Source organism: Peromyscus eremicus, chromosome 14 (genome assembly GCF_949786415.1).
Source record: "Peromyscus eremicus chromosome 14, PerEre_H2_v1, whole genome shotgun sequence".
NCBI classification, from domain to species: domain Eukaryota; kingdom Metazoa; phylum Chordata; class Mammalia; order Rodentia; family Cricetidae; genus Peromyscus; species Peromyscus eremicus.
This window is the reverse complement of record NC_081430.1, coordinates 74840686-74859058: the sequence shown is the minus strand read 5'-3', so window position 1 is coordinate 74859058 and position 18373 is coordinate 74840686. Positions and strand designations below refer to the sequence as shown.

The 18373-nt window shown below is 46.5% G+C and overlaps 1 protein-coding gene across 1 annotated transcript in view; it reads right to left on the bottom strand.

The window, feature by feature from the left end:
- The window catches only part of Fntb (farnesyltransferase, CAAX box, beta), an 83961-nt gene extending 66324 nt beyond the window's left edge, over positions 1-17637 (bottom strand). Inside the window, exon 1 of the mRNA XM_059279269.1 lies at positions 17384-17637. Within this exon, the coding sequence (XP_059135252.1) occupies positions 17384-17527 (144 nt within the window). The 5' untranslated portion in view covers positions 17528-17637. The remainder of the gene's footprint in view (positions 1-17383) is intronic.
- Between the last annotated feature and the right edge of the window lie 736 nt (positions 17638-18373).

Below are 18373 nucleotides of genomic sequence, written 5' to 3'. Positions count from 1 at the left end.
CAATCACAGCCTATTCAGTCCAAACAATGTCCAAATGCTACCAGAAGCTCCATCCATCCTCTCCCTGGGACTCTGCCACTTGGCCGCCTGGGGAGAGACTGTCCAGTCAAGAACTGCTTCCGCTCTCACTCGGGCAACATAAGCAGTCAAACACCAAACAGGAGAATGGAGGTTTATGTCTACACTAAAATACCTGACAGGAATGTGGAGATAGGCCATAATGCTCAGGGGAAAATAATAAAAATATTCCCAACATACTGCCATTTACCTGTGGACTTCCTAATCATACCTTTTCACTTCAGTGCATCCAGTAGCAGACTGATAGTGGTCACTGAAGTTGTGAATGCTAACAGACACCTATGACAGGTTAGCTGTTACACAAATGAACTTAAGTAGTTACATATTTGTGCCAGGAATAGTGGCACATGCCCATAATCTCAGCACCAGGGAGGCAAAGGTAGAAAGCAGAAGAATAATGAGTTCAATGCCAGCCTGGGCTACATAGCAAGACCCTGTCTCAAAACAAAACAAAACAAAAAAGGCTTAGTTAATCAAAATGCATGATTTTAAATGTATCTGAAAAATGAATACATACAAAAACCCAAATGTAATTTTTTTTTTACATTTGTTTGACCTATGGAGGTGGCTAAGCATGAGTTTGCTGTGGTATAAAGCATTTTAATACAGGAGCTAGAGAGATAGCTCAATGGTGAAGAGTGCTTGCTGCTCTTGCAGGGGACCCAAGTTCAGTTCCTGGCACCCACATGGTAGCTCACAACCATCTCTAACTCCAGTTCCAGGGGATTCAATGCCTTTTCTGACCTCTGCAGACTCTTGCACATAAGCAGTGCCATACATACACTCAGGTACACACACACACACACACACACACACACACACACACACACACACAGAGGCACACTTTAATACCAGCACTTGGGAGGCAGAGGTAGGCAGAGCTCTATGAGTTGGAGGCCAGCTTGCCCTACAGAATGAGTTCCAGGACAGCCAGGGCTGTACATAGTAAGACCTGTCTCACTCACCCCCAATCAATCAATCAATCTTTAGTACATATAATCTTTATACACATGAAAGATAAGGAGAAGCTTCTACCATACAATCTGTCAAGGAAAAGGCCTAATGAAAAGGGACTCAGCATTCATAAAATTTCCAAAGACACCAGGTAAACTTAGCCTAAGAGCCCTTCCTTCTAAACAGTTGCTTATGTTTGGCCTAGAAAAGGGGCCTCTGGCACTGGCTTCCTGCCTGCCTACCGTACTTCTTCCTTCCCAACCCCCCAACATAGATCAGATCAAAGGGCCAAGCCTCATCACACCAAGGAGGGAGAATTAAAAACAAACCACAAGGCGGTTAACATCAATGTCTTCAGAGAAAAACCGTTCTGAGGCAAGGGGCATACATACACTGCCAATCAAAATGGAGCCCTGGGGCCAGCCCTTCGGAAAGTCACTAAGGCCAGAGGTTACAGAGAGGGGGGGGTTCTTACGCACGGTGACCTGACACTAACTGAACGTCTTCTAACTCTGGCTGCTGTACTCTCCTGACATTTCTTTCAGGCACATGCAAATGCAAATTTCCAGAATTTTTCAAACCAAGCCACCACCAGATTGTAACAGAGCATCCCAAATCCTCAGGATCAAAGGATGAGCAAGGAAAAGCCAGGGCTGGCCGCAGTGACATTGGGGGGCGGGGGGGGGGGGGGCTGAAACAATGGACTCTGAAGAATTAAGGCTTCTGTGGGAACCTTTGCTGGGGAAGAACGGGCTGAAGCCTGGGGCCAGGGAAGAAGTCTTGCCCCCCAGGAGAGACCGCATAGTTCTGCACCTCATCGCACAGCTAAGTCACGCAGACATCTCCTTTTATATTTTCTATAAAGCTCTAACACTGCTACATCAAAGGCAGACAGAGTCTAAGAACTTTTCTCTCCCCAGTTCTGGCTGAACTGTAAATAAATCCATTTTCCTTTACTAATTTGTTGCCTTGTTTCTCTGCAATACGGGGAAACTGAGGCAATACATTTACAGACCTAAGTGCCCATAATGCTCTCTCCCCCCACCTCTTCTCCTGTCTGCCCAAACTACCTTTCCTTTGCTTACCTCAGGTTCTAACCACCCCGCTGGGTTACTCCTCGCTGGATGTTCATGTGTGTATGTTCACACATGTTCATAAACTTCTATTTGTGGCTGGGAATGGTGGCACTAAGGAGGCTGGGCATTCGACGCCGGCTTCAGCTACATAGCAAGTTCAAGACCAGCCTGGGCTACACAGACTCCATTTAAAAACACAAAACCAAATAAACAAACTTCTGTTTTGCTCTTGTTAATCTGTCATCCAGTAGTCTGTGGGTCCAGTCAGAGAGCCTCACACCAGCAGAAAGACTGTTCTCTTCTCCTTCACTCCACTGACACACCACACTGCAAAGCTCTCTTCTCCTTCACCCCACTGACACACCACACTGCAAAGCTCTCTTCTCCTTCACCCCACTGACACACCACACTGCAAAGCTCTCTTCTCCTTCACTCCACTGACACACCACACTGCAAAGCTCTCTTCTCCTTCACTCCACTGACACACCACACTGCAAAGCTCTCTTCTCCTTCACTCCACTGACACACCACACTGCAAAGCTCTCTTCTCCTTCACTCCACTGACACACCACACTGCAAAGCTCTCTTCTCCTTCACTCCACTGACATACCACACTGCAAAGCTCTCTTCTCCTTCACCCCACTGACACACCACACTGCAAAGCTCTCTTCTCCTTCACCCCACTGACACACCACACTGCAAAGCTCTCTTCTCCTTCACTCCACTGACACACCACACTGCAAAGCTCTCTTCTCCTTCACTCCACTGACACACCACACTGCAAAGCTCTCTTCTCCTTCACCCCACTGACACACCACACTGCAAAGCTCTCTTCTCCTTCACTCCACTGACACACCACACTGCAAAGCTCTCTTCTCCTTCACTCCACTGACACACCACACTGCAAAGCTCTCTTCTCCTTCACTCCACTGACACACCACACTGCAAAGCTCTCTTCTCCTTCACTCCACTGACACACCACACTGCAAAGCTCTCTTCTCCTTCACTCCACTGACACACCACACTGCAAAGCTCTCTTCTCCTTCACTCCACTGACACACCACACTGCAAAGCTCTCTTCTCCTTCACTCCACTGACATACCACACTGCAAAGCTCTCTTCTCCTTCACCCCACTGACACACCACACTGCAAAGCTCTCTTCTCCTTCACCCCACTGACACACCACACTGCAAATCTCTCTTCTCCTTCACTCCACTGACACACCACACTGCAAAGCTCTCTTCTCCTTCACTCCACTGACACACCACACTGCAAAGCTCTCTTCTCCTTCACTCCACTGACACACCACACTGCAAAGCTCTCTTCTCCTTCACTCCACTGACACACCACACTGCAAAGCTCTCTTCTCCTTCACTCCACTGACACACCACACTGCAAAGCTCTCTTCTCCTTCACTCCACTGACACACCACACTGCAAAGCTCTCTTCTCCTTCACTCCACTGACACACCACACTGCAAAGCTCTCTTCTCCTTCACTCCACTGACACACCACACTGCAAAGCTCTCTTCTCCTTCACTCCACTGACACACCACACTGCAAAGCTCTCTTCTCCTTCACTCCACTGACACACCACACTGCAAAGCTCTCTTCTCCTTCACTCCACTGACACACCACACTGCAAAGCTCTCTTCTCCTTCACTCCACTGACACACCACACTGCAAAGCTCTCTTCTCCTTCACTCCACTGACACACCACACTGCAAAGCTCTCTTCTCCTTCACTCCACTGACACACCACACTGCAAAGCTCTCTTCTCCTTCACTCCACTGACACACCACACTGCAAAGCTGTCTTCATTTTCCTCCAGATTTGGCCCAAGAGCTTCGTGTCTGTGACGATGTTCCTTTGTATCACTGCTTCAATAAACTTAACATCTCCTGAGTTCTCCAAGTCCCGATACTGAACCCCAAACCTAGAGATGACCTTGGGGACTTCCAACCCCCCAGTGCCATGAGAAATGTACCTTGTGGGACAGAATCGTGGAAGAAAACTTGACAGTCAAATTCTCTTAAACTTTTATTAAAATCTAGTTGGGCATGGTGGCATGTACCCGTGATGCCAATGCTCAAGAGACAGAGAAAGAGTGATCAATGCAAGTGAGTCTAGCCTGGTCTGCACAGCAAGCTCCGGGCAAACTAGGGCTACGTGGTGGGACTCCATTTCAAAAATAAGCAGATTAGGGCTGGAGAGATGGCTCAGAGGTTAAGAGCAATGACTGCTCTTCCAGAGATTCTGAGTTCAATTCCCAGCAACCATATGGTGGCTCACAACCATCAGTAATGAGATCTGATGCCCTCTTCTGGCCGGCAGGCATACATGCAGGCAGAACACTGTACACATAATAAATAAAATAAACCTTTAAAATAAATAAGTAGATTATTAAAGTCTTCAGTTTAGGGGCTAGAGAGATGGTTCCCAGTGCTGAGAGAGGAAGTGAACACAAGCCCTCATCCCTAATCAAGACTCTGTCTCCAGATTGCTAACCACTTGCAAATGAAAAATGAGGTTCAGTGGTTAAGAGCACTTGTTCTTGTAGAGGACTCAGGTTCGAGTCCCAGAACCTACATGGTGGCTCACAACTGTTCATAACTCCAATTCTAGAGAATCCAATGCCCTTTGCTGACCTCTGAGGGAACCAGACAGGCACCTAGTGCACAGACATACATGTGAACAAAACATCATACACATAAAAATAAAATAAATACATTTAAAAAATAATTTAATTTCTCTGTGAGTTCGAGGCCAACCTGGTCTTCAGAGAAAGTTCCAGGACAGCCAAGGCTACACACAGAGAAACCCTGTCTTGAAAAACCAATACAAGGAAACAACAACAACAAAAAAAAAAAATTGACGTAATTTAATATTCAATTCAGGAGCTAGAGAGATGACTCAGTGGTAAAATCACTTGCTATGTGACTTTGAAGACCTGAGTTCAACACCAGCACCTACATACCAGGCTGGACATTGTCCCACACACACACCTGTAACCCCAGGCTATGGGAGATGGTGACAGGAAGATCCCAAGGCCTTGCTGGCTGCCCCAAGAGCTCCAGGTTCAGGGACAATTCTCAAAGGAATAAGGCAGAGAGGGATGGGACACTCTGTCCTCTATCTGAGTGTGCACAGGCACACCCACCCATACACCCAAGACATGCATACACAACTCTCTCTCCCCCTCCCCCTCCCTCCCTCTCCCCCGCCCCCACACCCCTTAAACACAGGTGAACTAGACTTGGGATGGTAAAGGTATTTGCTTACCATGCACGAGGCTTTAGGCTCAACTCCCCAGCACTTCACAAAAATAAATAAACAAAAAGAAAGAAATACTGAGGGGCTGAAGGTGATTGTGGAGCTGTTATTATTGTTGTCTAAAAGCATGAAGAAGTGTGAAAACTCTTTGGCTCTGAAACTTGAATTCTGTAAACAACAACAAAACCCTTCGATCCAGGGACTGTCGCACACAGAAAGAAGGAAACACGGGTGTGTGTGCACCTCTTCTGACCTCTCCTCACCTTTTCTTTAATTTCCCTGCTTCCTTTCAACCCAACGATTCTATTTAATCTCTCCTTTCTACATAAAAATCCCCACAGGTGGTTACCAGTCGAACAGCCCCATAGCAACTGATCCTTTTCTTCTGCATAAACAGCAAAGGGCCCTAGGCTCGGCTCCCCAGAGCACGGGCACACTGCTCACCATCATCTCAGTGAACACTAGCCGCTTCTCGGGGAAAGGATGGAGCCCCGAGCATCCGATCTACCTCAGAAACACCGCTACATGACATGGTTCCAAGGCCAGGAGCAGGCATGGAAGATTAATTCCCAAGAGACCAGCTCTTTAATATTTAGAAATAGCCTCGAATAAGTGAGCTTTTATTGGATCCTATTTAAACACATAACCAAAGGCTGTTAATTAAAAAAAAAAAAAAGGCTAGCACGACGGTTGAGTGGGTTAAGGCGCTTGACCACCTGAGTTCAATCCCTGAGACCTACATGACAGCAGGAAGTGACCCCTGTGATTTGTCCTCCGACCTGCCACGAACACACTGTGGCTCATGTGCCCAAGATCTTGCTCACGTGTACACAAATAAGTAAATACATATCATTTTTTTTTCTTCTAAATCTCGGGGACTATAGAGGAAATGAAAACATAAAGAGGACGTCAGATAGCATTATAGAATTATTTTTCTTTTTTAGATGATGTTGTTGCCTTTACATAGAAGTCATTCTTAGGAGACAATGTCTTCATCTTACTTTCAAATATTTAGGACAAAAATCATGCACAGACACACATGTAACTAAATAAAATATATGCATGCATACATACCACACCTCTGCAGACAGCGAGTACCCTTAGCTAGCAAACTGACAGGGCTGGAAACAGCCCCCACCACAGACAGGCACATTGAACGGAATACCTTCATCCTTATGCTGTGGACACTGTGGGTCTGCAGCGGCCACATCTCCTTTGGGAAGCGTCAGCCTTGCCGGAAGCTACCTTCCCTCCCAATGCCTTTGGCAAGGGTGATGTCCCCCCTCTCCCTTCCACCTGGCCTCCTCAGTTCTAAAAAGAAGGTACACCTAAATAATTAAGATTTATTTAGATTTAAGAACCCAGAACACCTGAAGATCTTCAGACATCATCCAAATATGCAATCTCCGTCCTAGGTCTTCAGTTCTGAGTACCAATTAACAAAAAGCACATCAATTGTGGTGAAGTTTAACTGGCACTAGCCCCAGGAGGCTGAAGTCTGTTGAGATGTTCTACTTCTGAGGGAAAAGGGATGCCCGGATGACGAAGGCCCCATACAGACACAGCTTTCCTGAGTACCGTCTCCCTACATAGTCTTTCCCTCCCTAGAAAAGCCCTTTATGCCCCTAGATTATCTGAGATGGAACACTGAGGACCATAACCCCTCCATCTTCTCAAGATGCTGGCCCTTGAATAAACCTGGTATTCTTCCCACAACTCCAGTCCCTCAGTTAGTGGCTTTCAAGAGTGGACAGTATAGCTGAAGGTTTTCCTGTGCTCACCCGACGCCAAGGACCCCACAGCCACTTATAAAATAATCACTCAGAAGCTTATATTAATTAAAACTGCTCAGCCATTAGCTCAGGCCTACCACTGACTAGCTCTTACATTTAAACTAACCCATAATTCTTATTTATGTTTAGCCACATGGCTTGATTCAGTTCTGCCTTCACATCTTGCTTCCTTCATGTCTGGCTGGCGACTCCTGACTCAGCCTTCCTGTTCCCAGAATTCTCTCTGCTTATCCCGCCTATACTATACTTCCTGCCTGCTACTGGCCAATCAGCATTTTATTTATCAACCAAATCAGAGCAACACACATTCACAGCATACAGAATGATATCCACAGCAGGGCAGCCCAGATTTGGGTCTAGTGACAATTTCTATTAATTTATAAATTCATTTTATGCCTTATCTGACTCTAAGTGGATGAGACTTTGAGTTTTCCAGCTGGTCTGAACACCTTACTGGTTCTTTAACTAATAAGTAAAAGGAAATCTTTGACAGTTTGTTTTCTACCTGTATGAGCCATAATTTTAGCCTCTTTTTAAAATGTACTCTAAGCCAGGAAGAGCGCTGCATGTCTTTAATCCCAGCACTCAGGAGGCAGAGGCAGAGGCAGGCCTGATCTACACAGGGAGTTCCAGGACAGCCAGGGCTACATCCTGAAGGCCCGTCTTGAAAAGCAACAAAAAGCACTCTTGGTCTCGTATGGTGGTTATCTGTGGAGGGAGGCTGTGGAGGGAGGCTCAGGAATTCAAGGCCATCCTGGCTACATAATAGCAAGGGCTTCTCAGTGGGTAAAAGGGCTTGCCACACAAGCCTGACAACCTGAATTCAATCCTCAGAACTCACGTAAAAGCTGGCTGCAGTGACATGCATCTGGAATTGGGAAGAGAGGCAGAGAGAGGAATTGCCTGGGCGCTCGCTCACTGGCCAGCTAGCCTGGAGTGCTCAGTGCAGCAGCAGAAACAAGATGCTGAGATCCTGTCTCAACAACGTGGAAGGAGAAATTCTGCTCCAGCCAGTTGCCCTCTGAGCTCCACAGGAGTACTCGTCATGAACAAGCTGTCACATTCACGTGCACATCACACACGCACACGGGGGTGGGGTGGGGTGGGGATAAAATAAGAATTTTTTAAAAATACAGTGGCTGGGTATGGTGATACACACCTTAAATATCAGTACTCAGGAGACACAGGTAGATGGATCTCTGTGAGTTCCAGGCCAGCCTGGAAAAGATAAAATTCTAGAAGAGGCTAAATGGATTTATTTACATCAGCTATCAGTTACCTTTGGGGCTGGGGTCAGGGGTGAGCCCTGACTAGGAAGAAGCATTATGGGATGCTTTGGTGTGATGGTGATGTCTTAAATCAAACAAAGGCTTGGGTGCACAGGAACGAGCAGCTGCGGAAGCTAAGTACATGTGTGAGTGTTATTCTGATCATATGCAAATTTCATCCTGTATAAATTACATCTTCCGAGAACTATGCGTTAATATTAAACTCTACTTAATGAGTATTTAAGAACCGTCTTGACATCTGCAACTTGCTTTGAAACCCATTACTAAGAGACGGGTAGGAGGCAGGCATGGCGGTGCATGGCTGTAAGCCCAGCACTTGGGAAGCTGAGACGGAGGATCACCAGATGGAGACGGCCTGAGGTACACATCGAGGGCCTGCCTCAAACAAACAAACGGAACATCAAAGACAATAGGCTGGGGTTCGCCCCGTGCTGAGTGTGGGCCTGAGTTCAAGCCCAATGTCACGAAGAGAAGGAAAAGGGAAGAGTCCAGAAATGGTAGTGCTGCATGCCTGCCGTTCTAGAATGGGAGAGACAACACAGAGGGCCCGGGAATTCACAGGAGACCCACAGGAGGCCCTGTCATAACTCCTTCACCCCACTCTCCCCCCCCCCAAAGTATGGAAAATGTTAACAAAACAATCTAGATGGCGAGTATACTGGTTTTCATCATAAAATTCTTTCAACTTAGCCGGGTGTGGTGGCACGTGCCTTAATCCCAGCACTCAGGAAACAGAGGCAGGTAGATCTCTGTGAGTTTGAGGCCAGCCTGGTTTATGTAGTGAGTTCCAGGCAAGCCAGGACTACATAATGAGACTGTCTCAAAAAGACAGATAACTATTTTCTCAGGCTAGGGAGATGGCTTAGTCAGTAGAGCGTTTACCACAGAAGCATGAGAACGGGAGCTTGTGTCCCCAGCACCAACATAAAAACAGGGAATGGTGGCAGGTCTATTGTTCCAGCTCGGTGGGACTGAAATCAGCTTATCCTGGGAACACTCTGGCCAGCCACTATAGCCAAAATGGCAAAAAATAGTGTATGGTGGTTTGAATAAGAATTGCCCCCATAGGCTCGTATATTCAAATGCTCAGTCAACAGGGAGTCCACTATTTAAAAGGATTAGAAGGATTAAGAGGTGTGGCTTGTTGGAGTAGGTATGGCCTTATTCAAAGAAGTGTATCACTCGGGTTTAGCTTTGGTTTCAAAAGCCCATAATAAGCGCAGAGTCTGACTGTCTCTCTCTTTCTCTCTCTTCGCCTGAGGATCAGGACATAGCTCTCAGCTACTGCTCCAGCGCCTGGCTGAATGCTGCCATTAGGATGATTATGGACTAAACCTCTAAAACTGTAAGTAAGCCCCAACTAAATGCTTTCTTCATAAGAGTTGTCATGGTCCCAGTGGTTCTTCGCAGCCATAGAACAGTGACTAAGACGTGGTGGAAAATGCAGAGGAAAGCATCTGGCCAACCTCTGGCCTCCACATACGCACTCACACAGTGAGCACACCTACACACACACCAAAAGAAAAGAAAGAAACTTTTTAAAAATAATACTCTCATCTTCCCTCTATGTTGTAGGTGTCTAGAATACATTCCTGAATAAAAGGGATAAGAATTTCCACCCCAGAGCTTGCCTTTTGCTCACCCACACTCTTTAAACAAGAGCATGAAAAGGAAAAGCAGAAAGAAGCCTCCCAGTCTGAACAGTGGTAGAAAGCTAGCATCCCAGAAGCTGGGAACCAGGCTATTCTGAGTACAGACCCATCTACTCAATGCCTGTGAGCACGGAGTCCATCCACCAGCTTTTAACAAACCATAAGGGATTCTGATGCATGTTTCTGTTTGGTGGATTGAAAGGTGTGTGTGTGTGTGTGTGTGTGTGTGTGTGTGTGTGTGTGTGTGTTCTTGAGTGTATGTGTGTTTCTTGAGAGTGCTCTGGAGGCTAGAGGTCAATGTTGGGGGCCTTCCTCAATCACTCTCCACCTTATTTTTCAGGCAGGGTCTCTCTCTGAACCTGAAACTCACCAACTGGTTATACAGGCTGGCCAGTGAGCTCCAGGGACCCTCCTGCCTCAGTACCACCAGCGTAGGGGCTTTTACATGGGTTCTGGGGATCTGATCTCGGGTCCTGATGCTTGTGTGAGCATCTCCCCAGCCACAAAACGTTTTTAGAAGTGATAAAGTACTTTCTTCATTCACAACTTAAATGTTTTTTGTTTTTTGTTTTTTTTTTTTTTTTTGGAGACAGGGTTTCTCTGTGTAGCTTTGTGCCTTTCCTGGAACTCGCTTTGTAGACCAGGCTGGCCTTGAACTCACAGAGATTCGCCTGCCTCTGCCTCCCGAGTGCTGGAATTAAAGGCGTGTGCCACCACCGCCCGGCCACAACTTAAATGTTAATTGTTCTTTTTAAACCACTAACCATTCTATTCATCTCCTCAACTAAAGGGATAACAAAAAATTTCTCTAATGTTTAGCACGCAAAGCATTTTCTGAACAAAGAATATTTGAGGAATATAAGTGACTAGAATAAGTCACCCCAAAATAAGACTATAGGAGACCAGAACCCATCATTCAGAATAAGACTGAAGGAGACAAAATGCATCACTCACAATAAGCCGCTTTTGTATGAGGATTACTTTGAGCCGATTATCTCGAGCAACAGCGGACACAGCTTTGAAAACACAGCAGGAGGTACTCCTTTATAAGTGCAAGTTTGTATCTCTAAAGGAACTCTTCATCTTCCTCCACCTCCTCTGGCATCCTCCCCTCCCCTCCACCACCCACCCCAATCCCAATGTGAAAGATAACCCCAGACTCTACCACAAAGCACCATGTGAACATGCACAACAAACCTTGCTATTGGTTTCTGGGTTCTTCCTGGCCACCTTCCTGTTACAGGCTTCCGACATGGCTGGTGAAGGCGGGTATTTAAGCTGGAACCCTAAGTCACCTCTAAGAGATTCACTAACATCTCTGAGTATTGGCCATGAGGTTCATGTTAGTAAAGTTCTATGTAGTTTCTCTTGTTAATCACTTTTGATACAGAAGGTTCAAGCTACAAACTCAGGAAATGGAGAAATTTTCCTTTTTAATATTATTTTATTCTCATTGTGGGTATGATGCATGAGAGGGGGTGTGTGAGCCACGGTGCATGTGGGGGCAGCAGAGGGCAATTCTGTGGGGCTGGTTCTTTATTTCCACCTTCACACGGGTTCTGGGGACCAACCACGCGTCCTCAGGCTTATAGGGCAAGCACTCCTACCAACCGAGCCATCTCATTGTCCCTCCAACGTCCTTTTTCTGTCTCATATAGGGGCTCATTAAACTGCCCAAGCTGACCTTGAACTTGCCATCCTCCTGCCTCAGTCTCCCAAGCAGATGGGATTACAGACCTGTTCTACTAGGCCTGGGTTGCTCCTTAAAGCTGGGATAATTCAACACTAATCATCTTACTCATATGATCTAGAAAAGTATATATATATATATTGCTCAAAAACTGGTGATAATAAAAAGACACATGAAGATTTTTAAGAGAATTGTCTCATGGATAAGAGTTGGCAGCCAGGCGGTCGGTGGTGGTGCACGCCTTTAATCCCAGCACTCAGGAGGCAGAGGCAGGTGGATCTCTGTGAGTTCGAGGCCGGCATGGTCTACAGAGTGAGTTCCAGGACAGCTAGGGCTACACAAAGAAACCCTGCCTTAAAAAAAAAAAAAAAAGAGTTGGCATTTCTAAATTAGTATTATATAAAGTATGAATTAGAACAGTTATATATTATATTTGGATGTATAGTGCTAGGGGTTGAATTTAGAGCCTCAATATGCTAGGAAGCACCACCACTGAGCTATATCCTGGGCCCACAGTTACCTGAATTTAAATGTAAATTTTATCAACCAGCATTTGATTTGTTTACTACACACCTGAAAGCCTAAAAGTACATGTATTCCATCTCAACCAGAAAAGTCTGTAGACCTCTTTTTCCTTCGGTAGACCTGGGGGTTGGACCCAGGGCCTCACACTGCAGGCACACTAGCACTGAGCTGTATTTTCAGCCTAGTTTTCTTTTTACGTTTATTCGTTTGTTTGTTTATAGACAGGGTCTTGCTATGTAGCCTAGGCTGGCTCTCTAATTGTGGTCTGTCTCCCTGTCGCGACCTCTAAGGGCTGGGATTACAGGTACGCACCACTACACCCAACCTCGCCACCACCCCCCTTTTGGATTTACATAAACTTGACATTTAACTAATACTGTCTCATGTTCCCTTCAGAGTTGTCTGACTAAGGACACCACTGGCATTTCAAGTGGAAGATGCTTTGGTCTCTGTTCAAGGGTACACTAAAAGAAAAAAAACAGCAATAAGTATGTATTGTAGACAAGTGTCGGCAAGGCCCCCCGCTGTGACAGACTATCCATATCTGCAGTTTGCGGTAGGGTGATTCCCAATGGCAGGACACTGAGGGTGGACACCAACAGCACAGCCTCACCTTGCTGTCTAGTCACAAAAGGCCCTTTGCATCACATCCACAGGGAATATACTTATCAAGGGACAGACCTTCACAAACTGTCAAGAGACTGACCTTATAGCAAGCATGACGGCCACTCTGTAAGCCGCTGTCACCTCTCACCCAGAACAGTGCAATAGCCTCCCAACCACTGCCTCCTACCTCTGCTCTCACTTCCCACGTAATACTTTATTTTTTAAAAAAGAGTTCGAGGCCAGCCTGGTCTACAGAGCAAGTTCCAGGATAACCAGGGATACACAGAGAAACCCTGTCTCAAAAAACAAAACAAACAAACAGGGGAAAAAAAAAAAAACGTGGGGATGGGGTATGTGCACCTGAGTGTAGGTGCCCTTGGAGATCAGAGGCTTCAGACACTCCCAGAGTGGGCGTTTCGGAAGGCTGTAGTCACCCGGTATGTGTGCTCAGAACCAAAGTCTAGTCCTCTGCAAAGGCAGCAAGCGCTCTTAACCTCTGAGCCATCTCTCCAACCCCCAACAGAATACTCTTGACGGGAACCTGAGGAGCCTGATAAACTATTGCATCACCGCTCTAGAGTCCTAGTAGCTAACCGGTCTGAAGGTGGGAAGGGAAGGAGTGGAGAGAGAGAGTCAGGATCTACGTGGGGAAGGTACCTGGACAGAATGACCTTACGTCTGGGGAAACCAGCTCACACCACCGCAGGAGTGTGTCCCCGAGCAGTATTTCATGGCTCAAACGCAGCACGCTCAGCTAGGGAGCCTGTTAGCACAGATCTACTTCCTGAGGCAAATCTAAAGACCAAGGCAGAAAGGAGTCTGGTGAGTCTGGTTCAAGCTCTCCAGCCAAATGGCTTCCCATCTCAATTAGTCCTTTCAAACACAACAGCCACGAGCCATACAGGAGTCCATCTCCCCTCCCAGACCCGTCTCCTGGCCTCTTGCCTCGCCCGGCACACTCCTCCCACCTCAGGTCCTTTGTGCATGCTTTCTCTGCCCAGAACACGCTTCTACCTGGCCCACTCATGACCTGCTCCCTCACATACGTCAACGCTCTGATTAAACATGGTATCCTTGGCATACTCTGGCCTTATTTTTCTTATATTTCCAAGCAACTTCTTTTCATCCTCCCTTCTTCATGGTACTGGTGATAGGTCCAGCCTTGCACACTCGAAGCACACGCTCTACCACCGGGCTACACCCCCAATTCCTAATGGCTCTCTCTCTCTCTGGCGCTCTCTCTCTCTCTCTCTGGCTCTCTCTCTCTCTCTCTCTCTCTCTCTCTCTCTCTCTCTCTCTCTCTCCCCCTCTCTCGGTTTTTTGAGACAGAGTTTCTCTGTGTAGCCCCAGCTGTCCTGGAGTTCACTCTGTAGACCAGGCTGACCTCAACTCAGAGATCCGCCTGCCCCTGCCTCCCGAGTGCTGGGATTATGTTTTTCTTTTCTTAATTGATTGAATCCCTGGCCTGGAGCAAAAGTTTCCTTAAAAACATCAAATCCAGAACTGGAGAGATGGCTCAGAGGTTAAGAGCACTGGCTGCTCTTCCAGAGGACCCAGGTTCAATTCCCAGCACCCACATGGCAGCTCATAATTGTCTGTAACTCCAGTTCCAGGGGATCTGACACCCTCACACCAGTGCACATAAAATAAAGTTAAATAAATTATTTAAAAAAAATCAAATCCAGCCATGCAATGATGGTGTACACCTCTAATCCCAGCACTTGGGAGGCAGAGATAGGTAGTTGAGTTTGAGACCAGTCTGGTCTACAGAGCAAGTCCCAGGACACCCAAGGCTACACAGAGAAATTCCACCTTGATAAAAACCAAACAAAACCCATCAAATCCATTTCCTTTGTTCACTGACTCAGGCTAAGTGTCTGAACAGGGCCTAGCACTCAAAAGATTTTCCTTCTTCGTTTTTGTTTTATTATTTTGTATGGGTGTTACAACTGCACAGTGCATGCATGCAGAGCCCCTGAAAGCCACAGTAGGGCATCAGATGCACTGGGCCTGCAGTTATAGGACAGTTGTAAGCCACCTTGTGGGTCCTGGGGATTGACCCTAGGTCCTCTGAAAGAGCAGCCAGTGCTTTTAACCACTGAGCCCTCACTCCAGTCCTCAAGAACTTCCTGAAAGAAAATGATGAATGGAACAGAAGGCCTCACAAGAAAGAGCTCTTTCACTGTTCACAGGTTTCACTCCTGTTACTAAGTGATTGTCTAACAAATGAAGTTTCCCAATAATGAGACAGGAAAGGAGTGGCAAGTACCCATCTTTAGTGCCACGACACAAAATTGAGCTGTCAGTAAATAAATCCCTGTGGAAGTTCAGTCAAAACCAAAAGACCCAAACAGCATCGTCTGTGAAGAATTCCTCAAGCAACGTTATTTCTGATGACTGCACCTGATAGTTCTCTGAGCCTCTGCCTTCCCTGTCAGAATGTGTAAGGACTGAGTGACCAGTGCCCAGAGAACATTAGCACTCAGCTGGCACCGAATGAATGGTCATTGTGGTGTCGAGTAAAGTGCAGAGAAAGCCGGAAGAATGAAATATCACATTATCTTCCTATTAATTCTTCATCCTAGACTTTTAAAATGTGAGCTGGAATGATGACATAAAATACAAGACTCTAGCATACCACTGGGCCTGTATCTGACAGACACTCTACACTAACCTATCAGGACCTAGCATCCTCCACACCCTGGTCTTGGCCTGCCCCTTTTCAGAGCATCTTATGTCCATTTTTGTATTGCTCACGATGCCTACTCAGAACTTAAGTTGTTTTCCTTATAGGAACGGAGCAGGAAGGAACTTCAGCAATCAACTGAAGGAGACAGCAGTACACAAAAAAGAGAACAGATCAGAAAAACTCCCGATAAGGTCCCTGTTGCCTCTAGAAACATAGACATTTCTGTAAAGTGACAGGCTAACCGATCTCTTTTCTTCATTAGCATCCTGCATCCCCTTACCTGCTAAGTCAATTCAGTGAAGGATTTAAAGGATGGGGGGGGGCGGCATTATCCAACTCGTAACTTCGCCATTGTCTAATCAACCACAGACACATCACTCTAAACACTGCGAAGATTCTCTAGGTTTTGTCACTGATGAGAGATTTCTTTTGCAGTGTTTTACAAGAGACTTCTCTGGGACACAAGTTAAGTCAGAGAGCTAGATGCAAAAAGTATGTTTCCTTTATTATTCTAAAGCCCATGAGGCATTAACTCAAAGATTAAAAGGCTGCCCCTGCTACTATGGGAATAACCATGTGTTCAATCCCTGGTTTTGTTATGAATTTTTTTTTAGGGCAAGCAAGATGGCTCAGCGGGTCAAGGTGCTTATGGCTTCAGTTAGATCTCTGGAACCCACACACTGTATGCCTTGGCACCAGCATCCACAAATGTGCCTTGCACATCACACACACAGAAATGAAAACAAATGTGCATTTAGTCACAACTGTAAAATTTGTATAGTCACTATTGCCATTAACTTTGCCTACATGGAGGCTCCCAGCTTTAGGTACGAAACATGAAGCAGGTCCCTCCATGGTTAAGCCTGGGTACTGATATAGTAAGATCTTATTTTAGTAAGTGGCTGGATGCCTATTCCTCAGCGCTGACAAGACTCATCCTGACCACTTCTAGTAACAGATGGGTAAAGAGCTCTCCAACAACCAATTTGGGAACAACTCCAAATGGGGAGAGAGAAAAATGAAAACTATAATTCACTACCCATACCTTAAACACTTCTCAAACCTGCAAGTCCAATACACCCTAGGCCTTAGTGAATCACAAGCACTTCAAACTCCATACTTTTTTGTTCTTTCCAAACGAAACAGTTTTCCAGACTGTCTTTCCCAACCAGGCTCCTGCCTAAGGGCTGTTTTCTTTTCTTTCTTTCTTTCTTTTTTTTTTTTTTTTTTGTATTTCCGGCGTTCTACAGCAGAAGCTCAAATGATTACCACGAGGTAGGCCTCAACCTGACCTAGCAGGTCAGATAATAAACCGATTTGGGGATGGCATGACCGTAGTCTGGCCATCCGGTCCCATAAATGTCCGGAAACTGCGCATGTGGGGGAAAGTGAGCGGTCGGTTCCAGAACCTCCAGGAGTCTTGGCAGAATGGAGCAGGCTACCTGGTCCGCCCAGGCTGCTGTGGGCTCCAGACACAGAACACGATTCTTTACACCTTCTGAAGCAGAGAGGACAGGGGTACTGCCCTGTCCCCCAAGCCCAACCCTGACAACGACCCTTTCCTACCCAAGCCTGCCCCACAAACGCTCCACTCCGAAGCCCCAGTCTGGGCGCCTAGAGCTCGGGGGCGGGGGGGGGCGCAGTGCAATATGGGAGTTGTAGTTCCACGGGGAGTTTCGCACCCAGACGGGCCTACAAACGGGACTCCTGCTCCCAGAAGGCCCCGCGCGGGCGCCTCGCCCAACCCTGCCACCTCACCTGTTCTATGGACGTGACTGTTTCCACTGAGTCGTCTTGCAACCGCTCCCGCGCGTGCTCAGGTCTCAGACTATACAGCGGTTCTGACCAGACGGGGGAGGAAGATGGAGGACAATAGTAGGTGAAGGAACTCGAAGAAGCCATGGTCAGGCGAGCAGCGAGCGCTGTATAGGACACAGCTTCGTCCAGCAACAACGCGCATTGAAACTCGAGCGGGCTAAGGCGCTACGGAGAGTGGGTAGAGTCAAAAAGCTTTTGAACGCGAATCTCTCCTCCCACCTACACATCTTCAAGGAGTGAGTTAACTGGGATGCTGCCGCCCCCCATTGGGCAGATGAGCTGCTACAAGAGCTCCGCTTCCTGGAGCGAGTAGGATGCCTCTGTTCGTTATGCAAACAATATCAAAAGAAAACTTCAACGCTCTGCTCTCACCTAATTGTAATGCAGTAGTCTGCGACTTCAGCTGCTCAAGAACCCTACGAATGTGCCTTGAAAAACATTTCTGACAGCTCTCTTGATTGCCTCCATCACGCTCTTACTAATAGAATTACCGTGCACCTTTGGGTCTTTGACAGCCTCTTAGGAGAAGCCTGAGCTCAGTAAATGAGCAGAATTGCCAGCCTCAGTACTCAGAGATAGAGGAGGGGAGCACCGTAATTTTCTCCTACTCCCTTGGGGGTGACTGTGCATTGGCAGAAACTAAAATACCATAGAAGAAATGAGTGCAAATGCAACAACCAAAGAAATAATCAACAAACATTTATGGAGCACCTGCTACTTGTACCGTGCTAGAGTCCAGGAATACAAAAATGAATAAAATTACAAGATCCCTTCCCTTAGAATGCATTTGAATTTCATTTTAGAGGAATGAATTAAATAAATGACACACACAGACAGAATTAAATAAATGAACACAAATATTTGAAGACTTACAATTATAATATGACAGAAGATAGTCTGGCCAGGAGAGATGGTTCAGCAGTTAGGAGC